We start from the raw sequence: 22,304 nt of genomic DNA, 5'->3' as shown, positions 1-22,304 counted from the left end.
CCTTGTTAATTTGGTCGGTAGCTAGCACAACAACAGTGTGAACACCACATGTAGACAAATACTCAATTTGTCTTCAGACAGTTTTTAGAAGACAGACATTTTATCAGCATATCTGTTAACACTTTCCTTCAGAAAATATGTTTCGCCTGCCAGCAAACAAACAACAAAATAATGTGTCATATCTGTAAAATGAGGGAGAGAAATAATCAGGATTAGCTTCACAGTGCTGTAATAAAGTAACAATAATCAAATGCTGGAACACGTAGCTAATGTTTCAGCCCTGTGCTATCTTGCATTTACTTTTGTGACTCTGCAATACCTACGCACGCAGTCACGTTACACGGAGATTCTCTCTAGTTCTGCTATTTAACAATAACCAAAGAAGTTTGATGGTTATGAACTCAGCTTGCAGAGGGATAGCTGGTGGAAAACAAGGCGTCTTACGCAGGCTGTGCTACAGCTAGATGATCCAAAAAGGCAAGTCAGCTACAAGGTGGGAAAGGAAACCGGAGCGCAAAGCAGAGGTGGCACTACCTCTTGTTCAAACCCTTCTCAAGTCAAGCAGCACCACTGCAACTGACTTACCCCCTACTTTAAATTACCAGAAAGAATTGCAAAATGCTGTTACTTTCTGTTTAACTTTACATAGAAACTGCTAGGTAGGCTCTGTATTTCAAATTCAGGAGTGCAGGAGAAAAAACTTGAACCAGCAAACATTATATGGGAGCATTTTTGAGTGAGGCTTCCAAGATCCCGAAAACATTTTTAGTAAGTTCCATAAATTGTAGTTCTAATTAAGAATTAAATTTGGAGACTAAACACCTCTTTATTTGAGGGCAGGGAGGCTTAAATCTTTTTGTATTAATGCTGAGCTATATCATCTGATATTTTTGCTATGACCAACCTATAAAACCTGTCAGCTTCACTCAGTTTACACAGGGCTCTAATTATGTTTAACTAGAATCTGAATGATCTAATTACTTAACATCTTACAGCACAAACTACTGAGGACATCTGGTTGAACAACTGGCAAAGGAGTCTGAGAAATAAAATGGCTGTTCTGTACCCTGCTCAGGACTCCTGCAAACAGCTCTCCCACCAGACAGGCTCACTTTTCCATCCCACCTGAAGTTTCTGCCGACTGAAAGCAGCCCTGCAAGAACAGACCATCCACCGGTTCTATGAGAGTAGTCAGGTGAAGAAAAACTCTGAGTGCCACAAGAAGGATGACGGGACTTTGGAGAAGTTTTTTGTTTTGCTTTGTTCTTCATTGGGTGAAAACTCGGATCATTCTCTGGCATCTCTGGGGCTCCTTCTCCCACCGTGCTTCAGAAACTGAGAAACAGAGGATCGCCACGAGCACTAAAACCAATGTCAGCTCGGCTACATCAGTGCCAGTGGGAAGCTCCCACACCTGCAAGCCTTGAAAGATTTTGATGTTTTTAACCATCGCGATAGTGTAAGGGAGCAGATTTTAGCAAAACCAGGGAAAACTCCACTGGGGCACCATGAAGTCATTCATACTGAGAGCACTAAGGTTAAACTGGAAATAAGCAGCAATATGAGCTGAAGGATCTTTTTTGGCCATGAAGCACTTCGCTTAAATGGTTTCCATAATATCAGTCTTGGTCAGTCTTTCCTTTGGCCTGGCCATCTGCCAGGGTGATATCGTACTACATACCTGAGGACTGTTCAAAGAAAAGGGTGCCCGAAACACAGGAAGCTGCTATCGTGACCCATATTGTGCAGACATGCTCCGACTTTGATCTCTTTTCCTTGAAACCACAGTGCACTGTATCCAACAGATTAACCTGACATGGTCAAAGAAGAAATAAAACCTAAAAGTTCTGGTTAAAAACCCAGTTAAAGCTGCCGTTTTCTGTCTTTACTTTTCCTTAACGAACAGATGGAAACCAGCAATAACCATCTGTGTAAAGCAGCAATAACTGTAAAGCACAATAATTCCACAAAAATACACTAACAAGGTCAGTTAAGTGTTTCTCTAATTGTCTATTGCCCATGACCTTTTTCAAAGATTTCAGATGAAAAACAAAACCAAAACAACTTATGAAAGAACCTCTGGCACCTTTGACAGTAGCACAGTTCGATTCTGTATCCTGGGGAAATTCCAGTTTGGGAATAACATTCTGCCCTCCCAGGTTCCCCTCCCTCTCACGCGGATGTGCTCCTCCCTCCTCCTGACGGGCTAGGTAGAACATCCAGCTTCCATGCTCCATGCCAAAATTGATTATCCCTGAATGAGCAGTAAAACTAAACCATTCCGGTACGTGCAATGCAGCAAATGTTTTGGAATCCTTCAAGATCAAAGCAACTCTATTAATAAACTTATATTTTTATATTCCTTGCAGCTGAAAAATCCAATTAAAACATTAGTGACCTTTTAGCAGAGAACTAACTACTGTCACAGTGAGGATAAAGTATCGGAAGGCACCCTAAGCAGGGTTCCAGCAAAAATGGGATAGATACTGAAAGACAGTATTACAGTTGTTTTACTTCAGTCACTGGGGTGGGTAAGGATGGCCTAGTTCAATGGGAAGATCTGAGAGGCTTTTATTAGGTCTCCAAACTAGTGTAACTGACAGTTAAACCAAGTGGCAGGCCTTAAGTCAGCATTTAGAAAGTAAATTTATAATGAAGAGCTGACAATCAAGAAACCGTACAAAGAGGCTGCTGCCAACCATCAAGGTCTTTTAAAAACACTAGCTATAGAATGAAAATTTCTTACCACCGAAATTAACTTCACAATTTGTTGGTAAAATGATTATAGCAAACTAATCGGGTGTAAAAATACCATGATCTATGACTGCATTTTGCCATGACATATATAGAAGCAAACCAAAGAGCAACGAATGCCCCAAAACAATAGAAGTAGGTGTGTTTTTTCAAACCAGGCATGCCCGCTAGCTCACCAGCTTCCATTTAATCTATCTGCACAAAACCAAAGTTCACTTAGAAAATGAAAAATAATACATATATCCAACCTTTCCTGATATCAGGAGCTTCCACATTCGCTGATGTGCTCCAGAAGAAAGCCTCTAATACTGAATGCCTGCCTACCATCACCTTTCACCAGCAAGGATCCTAAAGGATATCAGAAGTTGCAAACCCATGAGACTGGAGACATAACAACCTTTGGCATAGCAGGCAGCAGCCAAGCACAGAAAGCACCTTTTACAACACTGGGAGACTGCACTGAATGACCAAGCAGAGCATGCTGCACTCCCAAAATAACTTTTTAGCCCTTGCAGTAAAGTTAATTTGCAAAAAGATGGCACGTACAACAGCTCTGGGGCATAGTGACCACTTTCTAAGATCCCAAAACCAATCTGAACTACTAAGTTCTTCTAACCCTGGTTAAAGTAGGTTTTCACAGTTCCAATTTTAGACTTCAAGTCCTATTTATAGGACGGAAAAATCCCAGGTAGTGACATTAATCAAGTTTTACTTAGCTTGGCACATTAAAGAACTAACTATTCTCAGGATATGCCAGGACAGCTCAGATGCTAACAGATTTTAATTTATTATCTAAAACAAGCTGATCACAGCACAGTGTGTGTGCTGTTTTAATCATTCGTGCTGTTATTTAACATACCACCCCAAGAAAAAAAAAAAAAAACAAAAACACACACGAGTTGATGGCATGGAGCACAGCAAAGGACTCAGAAAGACAGAAATAAGTATCAGAAGTTGCACAGAAGAAAGCAGCTTTACAATACAACTTTCCAATCATGGGACCAACCAAAGCTCTGCCTGCACATACATAAAAAGCCTGAAACTAGCTCCTCCTCACAAGCGTGGAAACAGCAAGCAATGTTTTATACATAAAAATGACAGCATGGCTTTGTAAGACAACTTAATTTGATTCAAATCCTGATCTAAAGCAGGGAAATAATCCCCAGTCCTGCAGGGGTTAAGGACCATCGCTAACACAGATGGCACCCACAGTCTCGCAGGATCAAGACTCATGCTAGAAAAGCTTTCTTCGTTAGGAAAGTACGCAAAATAAATTCTCGTAGACCAATTCTTCCCTCCTTACTGCACTTCACCATGCACCTAATGCTTCTTGCATCCTGTGAAGCAAGAGCACAGCAGCCCCCTGACCCTACAAGGCAGCAAGTATCGACTCACTTTTGAAAGTAATGAAAAAAAGATATTCTGAGTTCAAGCAGTAATTATGAGTATAAAGTACGTTTACTTGGGAAAATGGGCAGGGTGTTGTGAACAGCAGTGGAGAGATGAGCTGAAGACACAATATTAGCAAGCTGCCCTTTTCCAACATCCGAAGAATTTCAATAGCACTCCATGCCAAAGAAAACGTGCAGAAACCTATAAGCAAAAGAAAACTAGAGCTCCTGAAAGAGACAGGACAGAGTTGGAAGAAGGGAAGGGAGGAGTAACCAGTGTATTCACAACTTTTTTATTTTTTAAATATATGAAACACTTCTTGCACTGACATAAAAGAAACTAAGGTTACAATTGTGTAAGCAACTCTGCACAGAGGTCTCTCCACAGAAAATCAATTGCAAGACTACTGGCTCCTTGTTTTTAAATGTTTAATATTATCCCATCTCCACAATTAAATTAGAAAAGCAACTATGCTCATACCAGACATACCAAACCAAAGTTGAGTACTATCAATATTAACACGCACACACAAAAGTCGCAACAGAAAAACAGATATGTAGTTTGCTGACAAAATTAACATTATCATATTTCAGATCATAGACAAAGGGTACATTTTATTTATGCCTGAAAACAAAGCAAACATCTTTAAGTGATAACACGATACAAATTTACTTTGACATGCACATGCAATAAAATGTGTAAATACCCAATAAAAACAAAATGAAAAATAATTACAGACAAAACACAAGTATAAATTTTATTGAGCTATTCTGACAACATCTGTATTTCACATCAATGAAACAACAAGAAAAAGAACTAAGTCGATTAGAAACATGAGATAAAGGAAGAGACTGAGAAGTCACAGGACCAGGATGGAGAGATTCAGCTCTATTCACACCTTAACCATGGGCCAGGTTAGAAAAGGCAGCTCCTTCCCACCCAAGCTCAGTCAGAAGACTACGACTACGCATGTGTTAAAAATTAAGCACATGCGATAATGCTTACTGGGTCAGGGCCTTTGTGTTGTGCTAAATAGGGATAAAGCTTATTCACCTTTGCAAAGTTCACTGAGCCGAGCACACGGGACCTCCTCGCAGCTGCAGCGAGCAGGAGCTCAGCAACGGAGCGCAGCACCTCGCCAGCCTCATAGCTATTCAGGAAGCAAACGCATGCGAAATGAGCAGGCGATCAATATTTCTGATGGCACAAGTAGACATCTAAATCATAACCTCTAACCCCGCTGACAGTCTTAGCGGGCTATCGATACTTAAACTACAAAACCTGAACAATTTGGATAAAAGATAAAAGTTGCTGGAAGAAAAAGCGTCAAGCTACCCCATCGTATGTCTTTGGCGAATAAAGAATTTCATCCTTCAGATACGAGTCTAACACCTCACGTAAAAACTGCTGTGAACATATCCCCCTCTCTCACCGTTCGGGGGGCTCGCACGCTGCCATTCAGTCCTGACGGCCACCGGAGCGTGGCTTGGATAAGAGCCTGCTAGCCAGTGAAGATCCTCCTTCACCTGGGCCGGCAGAGGCCGGCCTGTCTTTCTGAAACAGGGAGCTGTTTCAAACCTACGGCTGCAGCTAGCTGAGGACTGCAGTTTTAAATGATGCAACCACAGACTGTTGAGTATTAAATTCAACATTCATATCACTGGGTGCCTATAATGTAAATCTTAAGCAGCCTTTAATGTACTGAGAAATCTGAAGGGAAACTTGATAAATTGCGTATCTTGCCTTCAAACAGTATACCAAAGAACACGGAGCTATGTTTTAAAGTAAGAGTGTGTGTTTGTACGAATAACTCCAGATTATAACTTTATAACCATTTGCAGGAAACATTTTCACCCAGTGATTTGGTACCAATCATCAACAGCATTCTTTTAGGACACCCAACTACTCAGTTCTTCTTCCACACTCATTTCTATAGACACTGCTTCCAGCAACAAGCCTGAAAAGCACCTACAAATCAGCAGTAGTATATCCTCTGTTTAATCCATTTAAAAAGAAAGCTAACAAAGGTGCCGAAAATGTACCAACTCAGTCTTATTTATCCACAATGCAGAATTAAGTAGTAGTAAGACGGAATAGTAAGTGCTAGCTCACAATCTCGTATCTCAAAGTGCTCTCAAAGAGGGGTCAGAAGCATTATCAATGCCTTCCAGACAGAGAAGTAAACCAGCAGAGGCCGGGTCCGTGCTCACAGGCCCGAGCAGACCCACAGCAGAGCCGAGAACAGGCACGCATCTACTGCTAACGGCAAGACTGAGACTCCCAACCCATTTCAAAGTCACCACTACCTAGTAAGTATCGCTCAAACTGAATCTGAACCCATTAAAGGCTTTGTACATTAGTACCAGTCCCCCATAGCATTATTGCCCAAAGTAAGTATTCACAGTGTATGGATTTTTGACGGGCTGATGCATACCAGCTGAAGCTTACCATTCTGGTTAGAGAAATCTTTTGTTTTCCTTAAAACAATGGATCAGCAACACCATGCAACCTCAAATACCTAGCAGAGGTACCAGAGAGAGCAGGAGTCAGACTTAACCCATCAAACTTCTATGCTTTTCATCATCTGCAGCACTACCTTTTAGCTTTGCAGTTTAGTTTCTACAGGAATAAGCCAGGGCATTTCCATGCAAAACATACAACCTTTTTGCATCTATCTAGCCTGAGTCTTCATTTTAAAAAAATTAAAAAAGCTATTAAATTGCTTTTTTCCTTTTTTTTTTTAAATTAAGAACAATGAGAATGCTTCTACTATTCATAATACTTTAAAATAACATCCAAGTGGTTAAAAAGCTATTTAAGTCTAACAGGAACGTAAGCCCTGTTTGTCACAGGGCAACATTAAAAATCTGTCAGTGTACTCTGCAGTCACACCATCACCCTGGTATCTCACGTACCAATCTTCCCAGGATGTTTCCACAAGAACAGCTTGGTGGTAAACCCCAGGCTATCCTTTTATATGATCAGCAAGTGCAGGTGAGCTGGATTTGATTGCAACACTACAGCCAGGCATTTGTTGGGAGACCCTCCGTGCTCCCCAGCTGCACTGCCGAATATTTATATAAATTCTAAAATAAGCTCTCCTGTTCTCTCAACTGCACTGCAGTAAGAGTTTCATTTCCAAGTCCTAGGCTTAAGCTCACTCCTTAACTCCTTCCTTTCTTCACCACTTCCCTCTATCCCATCCAGTCCTTTAAACAGCGTCATTTCCCCCACTCCAGTTGTTTTTATTTTTACTTCCCTCCAGCATTACTGTCCTCAGCTTGTCACATGCGAGCCACAGACTGAAGCCAACATTTCTCAGCAAGGAAAGACCTCTACAATCTAAGCATCGGAAGTGATTCAAGCTCCCTGTGCATACACACACACGCCAAACCCACAAGAGCAATCCCCCAGCGGCACGGTAATGCAGCAGCACAGGACCATCCGATCTCCGTAGCTCAAGGGACGCTATGAATTGTTAGCAGGAATTAGACCACAGGTTGGTCCTGTGCAATGCACGGCAGGGCTCCCCTGACCATTAGCCAAACGCAGATCACTGGATTCAGTGAAAGGAGGGGTCTACCTCCACTGCAAAAGTAGTCCAGCCGTTTACCAATCATTTGGCCTAAATTTTCATATCCTTCACAGAAACCTTGCACTGGCACTTCCAGATGCTGTTATGTCCAAGCTTGCTTATTCACTAAGGTACATTTCCACACAACGACGATAGGAACAACAGGATCTGCTCAGATCTGATGTATGCAATCCTCTGAAAAAGCCATGGCCTACATCCTTACATGCCTTAAAAAGCTCACAGCCAGAAACACAAAGATATGGGGGAATTTAAAGCATCTAAATATGGCAGCTTAAATATTTTTGTGCATCTGCTTTTAAGTTTTTCAAAGAAAGGGTAATCTTCACCTCTGTCTTCCCAGAGCAGATCGCTGTGGGTCCATGAACCCGACCAGGAGGCAGACAAGTGCCTCCCCTCCCTCCACCCCGTGAAACAACAGCACAACTCCGGCCCTTGCAGAAACTTCCTTATTACCCCAACTGTCGACGAAGGCATTAAATTACTGCAAGGCAAGGAAGCAAGCGAATTGCCAGCGAGGCAAAAAGCTATTAGACAACATTAGTCTGAAAGGCTCCAACTTCAAACCTACGTCTGCTGTAACACATCCGCACAGAGCCATCAGGCCATCTCCCAGCTTTAGCTCCTTCACACCGAGAAATAAGTTTATTCATGCTAAATACTGAACTCTGCTAAGTCACAGAAGTGACCAACTAACAGCACAGTAAGAACTGCTGTATCCTGCTGGAGTCAAAACACGAGCACGCTCAGGGAACCGCGGTGGATCTGGTACAAATTCTTTCCTGCCTACTGCTTTCCCAGAAATGCAAGTACTGTCCGACAACAGGGAAGACCCCTGTTACATCCAACAACCTACGGCCAACATCTGCACACTTGGTGTTTAATCTTTTTTTATAAAAACTTACCACTGTTAACATGCAGTTCTCTCTCTGGCTCTCCATGTTCTTTGCAACCCAAGCAATGTAACATACTGTATTTTCTTCATTAGAACTAACAATAAAAGCAGAAATTACTAACTTATTTGCCTTGTCAAACCGGCGACAACAAGCTGAGAACACACATGTCACAAAACGCGTAAGATTTATCTTATCTTTACTAATTTAAAGACATTAACTATTCTGATCACGAGGTCTAAGTTTCTCTTATCTTTCCTGGTAAATTCAACACCACACCTACAACCCCATGTGTGAGCATTCTTGTACAAATCTCTTCGCCCTAGACTCCTTGTCTTCTGCTAAACCCCATTTCAGCTTTCTCCCTCTCAGCTTCACATCGTCCTCCCTACTCCTTCATGTAATGCTGGAACATTGTCACTGTATTCTCAATCCAGAAAACATTGTCTTTTCAACGCCTTGCCCACAAAGTATACGGGAAACAACAAAGCACAAAGATAAACAAAGAATAAAATGTAAAGAACACATGCAAGAGAAACCTGAATACACAAGATGGGAACTTACTACCCTGCTGACATAAAAAGGACCACAAGTCAATGAGCACTGCCTGCTTGGTGTCTTAAAAAATACTAAGCATCCATATATGTATCTGTTCTCTATCCAATAAATAAACTGCCTTTATTTTCAGCCTCAGTGTGATCAAACTGAAACTTTGGATTATGCATTTTTCTACATCCACTTCTTGCATTACAAATCAGCTTGCAAATAAAGAATAATTGTTCATTGGAATTTTAGACTGCATGTAATTTCTTCTATAGCAAATGTTTCACCCATTACTTACTTGGTATTGTTATACACAGCCAAGTAGTGCAATCTTTTTTCAAAAAAATCCCAACCGTTACCATATTCCAAATCCTCACTACTGCATTTCTCAATACATTATCCTGTTAACCACGAACTTGGCATAAGAGCAGAGCGACTGAAACACGCACTAATTCTGCCGTGTTTCAGAGGGGCATTATTTCATTTGAGCAACAGGAAAGAGGGCTAGAAAAGCTTTCAGAAATTTCTTTCCAAGGAACAGGACTCAAGGAACAGGACTCAAGGAATCCTATGAAAGCCAAATTCTTGAGCCAGAAGTACACCAAGGGCCTTTCTCCTAGTACATCACGCATGTTGGACGTCCAGAGACACCACCCTGACCACCACAAATGCCAAAGCCTTCCTGCTGCAGGGAAGCAACGACAGCTATCCGAGCATCCTGGCAGCGGTGCCCTGGCTCTTACATCCCTCTCGGTTCCCTGTATTGCATCTTCTTGAAGAACTACCAAGCTGCTTTCCCTACACATCTCTGATGAGGTGGGGAGGAGCAGAAACGTATTTACAGTAGCAAGAGACTCTTTTCTCGATACACATTTAACTACCACTATAAATAGTAAAGCACTGCCTACTTTTAGGACAGAAACTAGAAGTTCTACAGTGACCTGCGTGGATAAACAAAATTAAAGACTCAGATGTGATCACTAATTCCACTTCTGAGGAAGCACGTTAACTCCTTCACTTAAAGCAAATCAGCTTGTGCTCTGGTACAATCAGATCCAACTAAAAGATGCCAAGAACTCCACCTGTTTCTAATTAAATAATAGAAGCGCTTCAGTACTTAAAAGCTACTCATTACTACTTGGGTTTTCCAGATTTTGTTGCAAATTTTATAATGTTATAAGATCAATGGTTTACCTTAAACAGTCACAGCAGGCATAGGACTAATACTCCATCCTTACTTTAATCATATACGATGCAATACCAGGATGAGACTTTAAAACAGAAATGCACGAGCAAGATTCGGCTTTAGCTTTTCATTCCCTAGCTTGATAGTAACCAGTCATGCCGTTCTGCTCAAAAGCAATAAGAAACTGTACTTGTTACCAGTATGTGTGCCTGTCCTAAAAAGCTATGATGACATTTTGAGACTTGTGTTTATTGTCAAAATACTTCAACACATAGTTAGTTTAGTTTTCAAATGGTATTAACTTCTTCCATTCATCCTGCAGATTCAACTTAGATCTGAGAGCCAAGCTAGACTTACTCATGCAACGCTGCTGGTCAAAAAGATACGGCAGGACCAACTGTCTCCTCTGATACAGATATATACACATGCATATTCAGAAATATTAAGCAAAATCTTAAAGAGGACTCCATGCCGAACCCACGGGAACACAACGCTTCTTTCCCTGTTCTCCAGCAGCAGGTTGTTTTTATGGTGAAGGTGACACCAAAAACTACAAACTCGAAACAGGACCACGCAACAGCAGGTAACCTTCACGCTGCTGTACGTCAACCTGATTCAGATCACACAATTGCTTCCGAACAGGAGATGCAGTTTTAACTCGAGGGCAACAGCATTTCTCCAGTAATTTAATTTGCATTTACTGCCACAATATTCACCGTTTGCAAGGATCTGTTTTCTCCATGCACTGTGATTCCCTTGCCATGTTATCAAACATGGGTCCATCTTCAACCACGTGGCAAACGGATGCAGAAATGCCATCCCCTTCCACAGTTTCTTTAGGAAATATAACTAACCTTTATTAGAGAAAAGGGTTAAGTGTTCAGCTGCACGCCTTTCAGGTACAGTCTCAAGTGAAGAGCCACGTTTGATACCTGTAGGAAACTGCCATTTTTGCATCTCATATTCCATTTGTGAACAGACCTTTTTGTTCTTTAATCCAAGTTCTGAATTATTTAATCCTGCCTCCAACTCCTGAAATCTCTCTTCCTATAAACAAGAGGTTATTTAGTGAAAGGAAATAAATAATTAAAAGAGTCGGACCCTAAAGTGTTCCTGGCTCTGTTTTTAATTAATATTGATACAATCTGGGGAAACCTGCTGCTTAATATTACAAGGCAGGTCTAAGCTCATCAACAGTTAAACGCCGTCTTCTAACAGAACGTAGAAGAGGAAGTTGCGAGCAGACAGGGTGCATGTTGCTCCGCTGCCAGCGAGACAGGACTGCACAGCCTCGGCTCCTTACAACTTTCTCACGCAGAAAAACGATAGGTTCAAAGCCACCTAGAGCCAGAGCTACAAGAGCTGGAGTTTACAGGGCACAGGTGGAACTGTGTTAAGCATAAATCCTTCGGGTTTTTGTCCTGGAATAGGGTAACGGAAGTGCAGACGAAAGCATTTTTATTTTCTATAAATCCACACTGGAAATGCGTTAGTACAAGTGACTGACGGGGGAGGGAGGGAGGGAGGCATGGACAGTTCTGTAAGACTGAACTTCATACTCAGTAACGATAGTTTTTATAGCACATTGCTTCATCTGCAAGTGGGAGTAAATATTACACTACCTCTTCATGCAGATGGGTGGATTAAAAAAAAAAAAGCTAATTTGAAACAAATTAACTATTCTGCATATGGATGAAGGTACTCTCTACCTCTCTGGTCACTCCAGGACTCTCCACAGACAGACCGCGCGCAAAGTTAATAAACTCTGCGCTGCACACAGATTGCCCGGTGAAGCTGCCAAAAGGTGAAGAGCCTCACTCCGCAACACGGATAAATCAGCACAAGTCCTCAAAAGCAGGTAATGAATATTGTTCAAACAACTTTAAGCTAGCATTACCAGAACGCTTCAAAGGAGAACCTACAAGCTGTTCAAGTCAGACTGTCACATTTAGTCTGCAAAAACGAGATTAAGGGTTGTACAGTGATACTCCACAACAGGTTTTACAGTATGCACAGAAATTAAATTATGATAAAAGTGAGCTATTTTTTACTAAAAACAGAATAGAACAATCTATCAAAATGCCATTTGGCCGCGTTCATTACATTTTAGAATTTAATTTACATGATAGATACTTTAGAGTAATATGTTTTAATCAATAAGCATTTCTGAAGGCTTTATTTTTACAGGAAATATTTAGACTTCTTCACCGTTAAATGTAACACCACAGCAGTGACGTTAGGAGCGTTTATTTTCCTATGCTAAGCAAGTACAACCACACATACACAGAGGCAAAAGCAAAAGTCCACAATTAAAGATGTCAGACCTTGTTTAACTACATCTTAATTTAATCCATTTTATTTTATACAATTCTACATCTGGATCTCATTTTCTGTATTCCTGTAGGTATTCTGGGTCACTATTAAGAACCCTTTCAAGTTAGCAAAGTTCAGCCAAGACTCTCTTAATCCAAAGCCTTTAAAAGAAACAATAAAACACGGGAGGGGAAGTCTAAAACAAAACGCTACTTTACCCCACCTCCTAATGCACCTGAAAGTCAGAAGGGACCAGCCTTTCTACAGATCCTACGTACCACTTCCCGTTTTGGGGGTTGCTGGGGGTTTTTTAGCACCGCTCCCGCTAGCTCCCCCTCTGCCAGCCCCGCCGAGGGGAGGGGAGGGCGGCAGGCCCCGGGTCCCGCTCCCCGGCCCCCCGCCAGCATCCCCTCACCTCCAGCGGGGCTGCGGCTCTGCCCAGCATCAACGCACCATGCCTGCGCTGCTGCAGGGCTCCGGCCGGGCACCGCCGAGCCCGCCTCGCAGGGGGCCAGGGTGGGCAGCCGGCGGCTTTCGAGCCAATTTATTTAAACGGGAGGCACCGGAGGGTTTGACGAGGCAGGGCAGCGCGTTCCTGCACCAATCAACTGGGAGAAACACGCATGTTGCAATCCTAGTCAGCGGCGGGAGCAGCACCAATTCATCGTTTGACAACCTCCCCCCCCCCCCCCAACCCGCCCTGGCCTTATCTATACCCCAGCAATTATATTAAATAGTGGATCTGCAGTGTCCGCAGGGCACGCACCCAAAGGGTGAATGAAGGAAAGCCGGTTTGCGAGGACTTTCCCTCGGAGGAAACAGCACTTCGAGGCTGCTATGAGCCAGCACAGTAAAGCATCAATATTCCACTCATCTGTCAGATCCTGGACAGCAGGAGAGGCTGGAGAGCCCGTGAATTATGTAAGCGTGCCCTCCCGCCACCACCGCCGCCGCCGGGAGATGCCCCGCCGCCGGCCGTGCCCCGCCGGGCGGGACGCCCCCGCGCCCTGCCGGCCCCTCACCGGCCCCCCGCGGCGGGCGGGAGCCACCCCGGACGGCGCTGCCCCTGCCCTCCCGCACACCCCCCGCACAACCGCACACGCCGCCTCCCCGGGCCGGGCAAGGCCGGGCGCTCGCCCCGCTCCCGCCCCGCGGGACCCCGCCGCGGCTCCATCCCTCGCCCCCCCCGCCGGCGGCGGCGGCTCACCCGTACCCCCCCCACCCCCCCGCCCCCGGCGCGGTGCCAGCGGGCCGCGGCGCTCGCAGGGCGGCGGGAGCGCGGCGGGCCGGAGCCCCCTGCCCGCCGGCGGCGGAGGGGCGGGGGGCCGGCACCCCGCGGCGAGGCGAGGCGGCGGCGGCCGGGCAGCGGCGGGGGAGCGCCCGCCTGGCCGGCACCACAGCGCCCCCAGCCCCCGCCGCTCCGCGCCTGCACGCCGAGCCCGGCCGGCTCCCTGCGCCCCCACACAAAGTCCCAGCACTCGGTAAACTTTCCCCGGCTCCCGGGGAGAAAAGGCGGCGGGGAAGCGGCGGCGGGAAGGGGCAGGCGGGGGGGAGGGAGGCGGGCAGGCGGGGGAGAGGAGCGGCCGCCGGCAGCCCCGCCGCCGCCCTGGCCGCCCCGCACGGCCCCGGCCGCCGGGGGGGAACGGGAAGCGGGGAAGAGAGCAGCCCGGGACGGAGCGGGCGAAGCGGCGGCGGCCCCGGCAGCGCCGGCTCCGGCGCCATCTTGGGCTGATCGATGAATTGAACAAAGAGGATCAATTTCCGATGGGGCCGGTGATCAATGGCGGGGGGGGGGGGCGGAGGGAGCGGAGCGCCGCGGCCGGGCGGAGCGGAGCGGGGGTTCCCTTTAGGCGGCGCGGGCCGGCAGCGGGAGGAGGAGGGGGAGGCCGGGCCCGAGGGAAGGCGGAGAAGGGAAGGGGGGGGGGGGTCCGGCGGCGCGGCCCGGCCGGTGCGGCGAGCGGGGAAGCCTGACCTGCAGCTGCTGTAAATCAAAGCGCTTCCAATATTGAAACATCGATCCCACATTGGCCGCCATCTTGAGACATATTGAGACAGAGTGAGCGGCTGATAGAGAGAGAGGGGCTGGAGTTCAGGAGCCGGGAGGGAGGGGAGGGAGGGAGGGAGGGAGGGAGGGAGCCAGCCGGGAGGGGGAGGAGGGGCGGGGGGCAGGGGAGGGAGGCGGGCGGGGAGCGCCCAAATCCCGGCCTGGAGCCCGCGCCCGCCCGGAACACGGACTCAGCCCGTGCGCTGCCGGGGGGGGAGGGGGCGCCGCGCCCGCGCGCTCGCAGGGCGGGCGCCCCCCCACGCCGCGTGGGCCGGCCCGGGGGGGGACCCGGCGGGGGGACCCGGCGGGGCGGGGTCCGGCCGAGCCTGGCGGCGCCGGGCGCGGGGGGCTCCGCGGGCAGCGCGGGGGCGGCGGGGAGCACTGCCCGCGGCGGGGGGCACTGCCCGCGGCGGGGGGCACTGCCCGCGGCGCGGAGCCGCCGCCGTGCCCGGCGCTGCCCGCACACAGCCCCCGGCGCTGCGCTCGGAGCGGGAGCGGAGTGCGGGGGGCGACGGGGGAGCATCGCGCCCGGCAAATGGTTCCCGCAGAGGCAGGGCGGGCGGTTAGCCCCTCGGGGAGCCTGCGGCCCGAAATTAGGCGAGCGGAGAGAGTTTAGGGGAGACGACGATGAAAAAGTGCATTCGAGCAGCCTGATTCACGGTGTCCGGGGCGGTACGAATACGTCTGTAAAAGGGATTTATTTAATTGTAGACAGGCACTTACTCATAGGGCTAGTGCCGCTGACCACTGCCTTGGAGGGGCGACTCGCCTGAAGGATGGAAAACCAGATCGTAGCTCCGCACAGGATATCCATAGAAACGGAGATTAAAAGGATGAAATAACTTATTTTGTTCTAAACAATAATGGTGCTATAAATACGAACATTTTCCTTGTGCCCTTCCTGAAAAGCACAGAACATTTTGCCAGGCTCATCTCTTAACAAAACAAGCCGGTGTACACCAACAGTCTGCGAATACCTTACCCCAAGAAAGCATTCCCTATTTCCTTACTGGGAAATGGGCAAAACCGCGGTCTGTACCTGTCCCCTTTGAAATCAATAAGCGGCGCGGTATGTTTCCAAATACAGCTGCTTTCACTGTTTTGCACTTCATCTGTAAAAGGAAAATATGTCTTCCTCTGGGTAAGTGAGGGATTGTAGATTTTTTCTCAAATTGTATTTGATCATCAAGTGAATTTAGTGCTCGCTCAAGTCAGCGGGTTGACTACTTGAAAATGGCTCTGTCTATCTTTTCCGAAGTTATGGCAGAGACAGCGGCAGAGCAATTGCTACAGATTATTTCCCAATCTGCTGCCGTCCTTGTTTGGAGGAGCACCATTATTTCAGCCTCCATTTCCACTTTTTGCTGAGGCTGCTGCTTACAAAGATACTAATTGCGATGGTGGGTTTTATGTTAATGGGTTCCACGTAATGATCAGCCCGACAACTATAGACCTTCAAATTGTTAGTTGGCTGTACTGGGAATAAAACTAATGGCATTCGGTTATGAAAATGTCAGGCCTTCACCTGGTGAACTAGACTGGGCGCTCAACGAGATTGAAATCCAAGAGCCTCTGCGCCGTGGCACACGCGGCTGTCGTGGGGCTGGACCCAGCGACGCCTCGTGAGAAGAAAACCCCTTTTCCTCCAGAAGTGCCGCGCTTTGAGGGAGGGCAGCTCTTTGATGGGATGGCGGCTGTGTGTCCGTGGCTGGGATGGTGGTGGGGAGGAGTGGGGTGCCCGGCCGGGGTCCCCCCGTGCTCCAGCGAGAGGGTATGGGGTGCTGCTGAGCGACAGCCGTCTGCAGGGATGGAGCTGCACGAGCCTCCAAATTCTGACTAACAACGTAACCGGTTTGGTAGCTCTAAAATAGGATTTTAATCCTGGGAAGCATCATTTCACATTCGAGTGATCTAATCAAAATCCTTTCCTCTAATCTCTCCATGGTCCCCCCTTTCTAGATGAAAGAGGCTGGAGTTCCTGTCTTCACCCTTTCTCGGCTGCCTCCCTGTTCTACCAGTCTGTTCTGTGTCCAGGCAACTGCAAAGAGACATTTCAAAGACTCCTGCCGTGCCATGTAGATGTTTTCTCTTGTTAGTTTGGACTGCAGGTGTGTAAGCCTCAAGGATGAAGTATCGTGGTGCTGTTTTAGGTTCGGGGCACACAGTCATAGTACAATAAATCACATAGTAATGTTCCACTTTGAGCGCGCACGCACAGAAAAAGGAAAAGAAAAAAGCATCTGACCTGAATCATTTTCTGGAAACACATCTGGTTAAAATCCAAAGTTTTAAATTGAGTAATATTTTAAAATACATTTGGTAGGTATTAAATTACAGTGTTATATCTGGTAATATTTATGATACTAATGTGTTAAGCAGAGGTTTATATCTGTCAAGAAATATGAATGATTGTCATATGGGGTAACAAATGTATCCTGATATAAATAATATTTTATGATATTTTTAACATTATTGTAGTCTTTTTTTCAGGAGTTACATCTTGTCACATTATTGCCATTTGAAATAAAAGCTCTGTGGCTAGATACCAAAGCTTTTAGCTATATGGTTTTGAATAAGAATAAACAGTACGGCTGATTTTAGGAAGTACTGAGAAACCTTAACTCTGCCGGAAGACAAACGCTGAGCACCTCTAATGCCTATTGTCTTCCATGCAGGATCAAGTCCCTTATTTGCCATTTTGTGTGGCAGCAAGCCCAAGGAAATCTTGCTTGACAGCTCTCTTTTCTCAAAGTGCTGTATTTCTTCGGGCTGGATTCTGCAAAGATCCTGCAGGGTACAGAGCTCCTTGGAGCAAGCAATAATTTGCTTTGTGTTCCTGCCGAAACGTACCTATGTAAGCTGGAAGAAAGATCTTGGAAAATTTGGTGCACCCTGGCAAGAAGACGGGTAGAATGAAGTTTCCTTGGATTATTTTGTTTTGAGAAATCCGTCTCATCTGTTCATTTGAGGAAGGTTTTCTTAAGGTTAGATTTGATCTGTGTAAATGCTAACTTCTTTCAACATGCACTGATAGAGTACTGAAAAAGTAAGTACAGTGTATTTGAAGTTTAAATCTAAAATTATGGCAGTAACTAATAGTACTTCAGTAATGCTTGCTACCTCCCAATATTTGTAAGTATGTTGTACGGATTTCTTCTTCATTTTCTCCCAGGTATAGACATACAGGCATTATTTTAGGAATTAGGCAAATATCTGATTAAAATTTGTTTCCTATTAATGTCATAAAATGTCACTAATACAGATATCTAATTAACACATTTGCACACTGGGCCATCAACGACAATTGGTCTTGTTATGCTTCACATGTCGTCGTCCAGAATACTGAAGAAAATGGACCTTTATTCCAAGGGTCCCAAACTTGTCAGAAACAATTCATTGTCACAGCTGCTCCTCTGGGCAGCAGTCTGCAATCATTAAGATATTTTGGACCATGAGTCCAATTTTAATCACTGGACTTAGGCTTCTGTTTGCCCTAGCGAATCTAGCTTATTTCCTTGTCAGGACACTGAACGATGAGGTGCTGCGTCTCCCAGCAAGGCTGTAACTTTGAGTCTCTTCTTCAGGGATTCTTGTTTTTTCTTCTCCTCTTTTTCACTTAAGCTGACTCCCAAATCTCTATCAGTTCCCATAAAAGAGTTCCTCTAGAGCTTCATCTGTACCCCTGTCTGCTCCTTGTCCAGCCCGTTCCCTCCTCACTTTCATGGCTCTCATCTTTGCATTTTCTTCAGCTGCTGCTTGTCCCCAGCTGCCTGGCTCCATGTGTCTGTGCCTGCTGAAAAGGAGTGCCTCGTTGCCAAATCCCATCCCTCTGCACTGTGAAAGTGTCATTTTGGTCACTCTTAAGCTGGATTTGAGAGCAAAGTAAGCTGTGCTCCATCTATCCTTATTACACCATGCCATTGTATAGTGAGACTCCATAGGGATGGCAGAGAACAGAGACAACCAAACAGATAATTTATGTTGCTGAGACATCTAGCCCAAATTAAGATCAAAATTCATATATGTCTTCCAAATCACAGATTTTTTTTTTCCCAATTATTGTCAGTGACTCCAATTCTGCTTGATTTATATCTGTTGTAGTAGCCAGAGGTTTTGCAGCATGTACATTGCCAGAGGATTTGGCCAGTGATGTGGACACAATGATGTGTACAAGCTCAGGAAACCCCCTGAGCAGAAAATAGTTGGAAGCTGGGAGAGTACTGGGCAGAAGTATCCCATGTGCCTGCCCACTCTTCCCTGAGTGTCCACCTACGGTCACCAGCAGAGACAGGAGACTCAGCTGGATGGACGTTTGTTCTGAACCAACACGGTGATTCCCACATTCTTTGGTAATTTGTGAAAGTTGTAGCACAAATCATGTAGACGGCAGCATACATGATCTAGGCATGAAATCTTATGACTACTGCATAGCCTTAGATACACGCTGGTAGGTGGAAGAGAAGAAAGCAATTCTCATAGAGGGCAGGGAAAACAGCCACAATTAAAAGCAAAGTAAATTTGGGTGGTGTGGTTACTTGCTGTTTAACTCTGAAGACATTTATAAGTATCCAGCATAACCCACAACAGATCTTCTTTGAGGATTTGTGGATTAACCCATACCAACAAAAACATGTAATGACATTGTAGCGGTATTCTCTGCCACGTACAGTAGGAGTCATTGAAGACCCCAAAAGAACGAATATATCAGTGTACCTAACGAATTGAGTCAATCTTCCCAGACCGAATATGTTCGCAACATTTCTGTCAAATAGCTGCTTTTCTTACGGTATATTCTATCCAGATGCATGGTCATGTTTTGGCCAACGTAAGTAATAACAATACCATAGGCAATCAAGAGAATTAGAGAAGAAAAGGACCTATCAGATTATCCACTCCCTGTAGCTGGCAGTGAATAACAGTTTCATACCAAATTTATGTGAGTGTCTGGTTCATACCAGTTTAGTTTGTAAGCACTGTCCTTGCCTTAGTCTCCTTTATCCCCTGTGCAGGATGGTACCAGAGCGAGCATTTGCTGGACGGGAGGCGCGCTGAGCCCTTTCTCAGCTGGGCAGGGCTCACGCTCCCCCTAGCACTATTCTGTCCGACTTAACGCTGTTCTGTTGATTTGGGCATTTATCTTCTCTGTCCTTCGAGGGGTTAGGAGACAAGTTAGTAGGTTATGTTCCCAGGCAAAATTCCCACCTTTTTTCTCACTTGGAACCTTTCGCTTATTTTTTACCTCTTACTGGTTTCTGTTAGGGTTTTGGGTTTTGTTTTTTGCACATCCTTTTTTGTGGTATTTAACTCTTGCTGTTCCTACCATGAATCTCCTCACCCACTTCATGCAGCCACTTCCTCTCTTCAGGTTCTTGCTCTCCCCATCTCTCCCTCCCTGCTCAGTCGGGGATCCTTTTTGGTTGTACTTTCCCCTCCACTAACTCTGTCCCAGACAGGTATTTCTCCCAGTTTCTGCAGAATCTTCAGGTCCAATATTTCACATATTACTTAAGAATAAGAAGCTGAAACCAGCATTATTAGTTTAAATCCCTTTTTGTTTTCTGAACGTCAGCTGGGGTGATTATATTCTGCTTGCTTTGTGCCGCTCCCCCCGTGGCAGGAGAGCTGGTTTAGTGACTGTAGCTGGGGATGGGAGCTGCGTTCAGCTGCTGTGACAGGCTCTTCGTGACATGAAACAATTCACTGAATCTTCCCTTGGTTTTTCCATTCTGTAAAGTACTTGTGGTCACCGGGAGATAAAAATCTCGGGGTGACTGTTGGACACTTGCATCTCGTGGGTTGCAGAACAGGGAAACTGCAAGAAGGAGATGGAGGGAAATACATAAATAAAGCAGCTTAAAGGCTGCTCCCTCACCTACCAGTTTCCTTTTCATTCACTTCCAGATAGGGCCTATAAAGCGGGTGACTGTGATGCTGACGGTATCTTGGAAAAGAAAAGAGAAAAAAGTTTTTTCTTTCACTTTCAATCACAAACACTTCATGTAGGGAGGGAAGAAGGGAACATCCCTCTGCTCCCTTCCTCCAGCTGGGCTTTTTGGTCCCCTTGTCCTGGCCTGTCACCACCCCGCGGTGGTCTTATCCCTCATGGCGGGTCCCCGCGGGTGCCGGCCGTCCCCAGGGTGGCTCAGCCCCGTGTCGGCACAGTCGGCTCCGGCACGTGGGTGCCAAGGGGAGAGGCGTCTGTGCCTGGGCCCTGTTGCAACACGCAGGGACGGGAGAGGAGAGACAGACGGGTGTACGGGGATGGAGAGACAGGTGTGTGCGGAGATGGGGAGATACCGAGACAGACTGATTCGCCTGCCTCGTGCACCGCCGTAAAACCAAACCCTGAGCACAGGGCTGCAGCACTTGCTGGAGCTATCAGGGCAACAGGGAAGCTGGCTTTCTTCTAATATGTGATGTTTAGGATGTTTGAGGTGTTTTTTCTTCCAATAATGAGTGTGAGATTTCATTTTGGGAAGCACATCTTTTCTTAGAAACACAACTGTGACTGACTTAGCACAACTGTGATTTTCTGCAAACACAACTGTGTTTGGGGTTGTTGCATTTGAATACTAGGGTAGGAGAAACAGTAATTCTGGATTAACGCAGAAAGGGAGAAAACAGACACCCTTCGACGAAACCATGAGTTCACTGCAGCTGCCATATACTGGCAAAACCGATGCTGTGTCCCACAGGAAGCATTTTAGTGTGGAGAATCTCCTTTTTGAAGAGAGCATACCAGGTGCCTGTCATGACACACATAAGTGAACCAAAGTGCTTGGGATAGCATATCAATCCAGTATTTCCTTAATAACAAGTATGAAATAAATGTGTTTTCTTCCCTTGGCATTGCATCATTTCCTATTTGGTGTTCAGGTGGTGATGGATTACCAAATAGGAAAAAAAAATCCATATAATTTTTTATATCTAAACATTACTTTCTCCTTTGGAATAAACAGATCCAGTCTTATTCTGGCCATGATTCTCCACATTTATATGCTGGCCCTTGTTTGCATCTGCTTGGCATTATCCTCGATTAGGGCTTTAACCTGATGTGAATCCAAAGAAATTATACAGGAATTGATGGGATCACTATGAATTTCCAGGGGTGTAGGCTCGTGCAGACCATAGCCTATTAATCTTGTTGTGTTCTTTCTGTGAATAGAGAGCTGGATTTGGCCCAACAAGAGTAAAACAAATTGAAAGCATTCATAAAGAGAAGTAAATGGGTTTAAGATGCAACAATAACGTATTGGTGGGTTGTCTCCAAGTATCCAGTTTTCAAAAGCATGTGCAAAACCTTAGTTTAACATCTTCTTAAATACCCTGCTGCGTGGGGCTGGCTGCTGAATCAGGGCCGTATGCATAAGACCTGCTTTCATGGAAGGATTATATAAAAAAAATTTAAAACTGCAAGAAGGAGAAAAATGTTCAAGGGCAGCCAACCTGGAGGAAAAAAATATAATTTAGTTAAGCGAAGTGTTTATAAATGCAGTTTATGAACACATATGAAAGAGTAATTTTTTACTTTTCAGACTGCAACTGTCACACAGTAAAGAAACAGTTGCTTATTTGTCTTTTTCAAGG

The 22,304-nt window shown here is 45.6% G+C and overlaps 1 protein-coding gene across 11 annotated transcripts in view; it reads right to left on the bottom strand.

Moving 5' to 3' along the window:
• Positions 1-14,781, bottom strand: part of CUX1 (cut like homeobox 1) — a 287,512-nt gene extending 272,731 nt beyond the window's left edge. For all 11 annotated transcript variants that reach the window (XM_072882491.1, XM_072882481.1, XM_072882484.1 and 8 more), the window contains exon 1: positions 14,646-14,781. In XM_072882491.1, coding sequence (XP_072738592.1) covers positions 14,646-14,708 — 63 coding nt within the window. In that variant the 5' untranslated portion in view covers positions 14,709-14,781. The remainder of the gene's footprint in view (positions 1-14,645) is intronic.
• Between the last annotated feature and the right edge of the window lie 7,523 nt (positions 14,782-22,304).

Source organism: Ciconia boyciana, chromosome 17 (assembly GCF_034638445.1).
Source record: "Ciconia boyciana chromosome 17, ASM3463844v1, whole genome shotgun sequence".
In the NCBI taxonomy this organism is placed as follows: domain Eukaryota; kingdom Metazoa; phylum Chordata; class Aves; order Ciconiiformes; family Ciconiidae; genus Ciconia; species Ciconia boyciana.
Note: the sequence above shows the minus strand (reverse complement) of the source record. Positions and strands in the feature narration are given on the sequence as shown.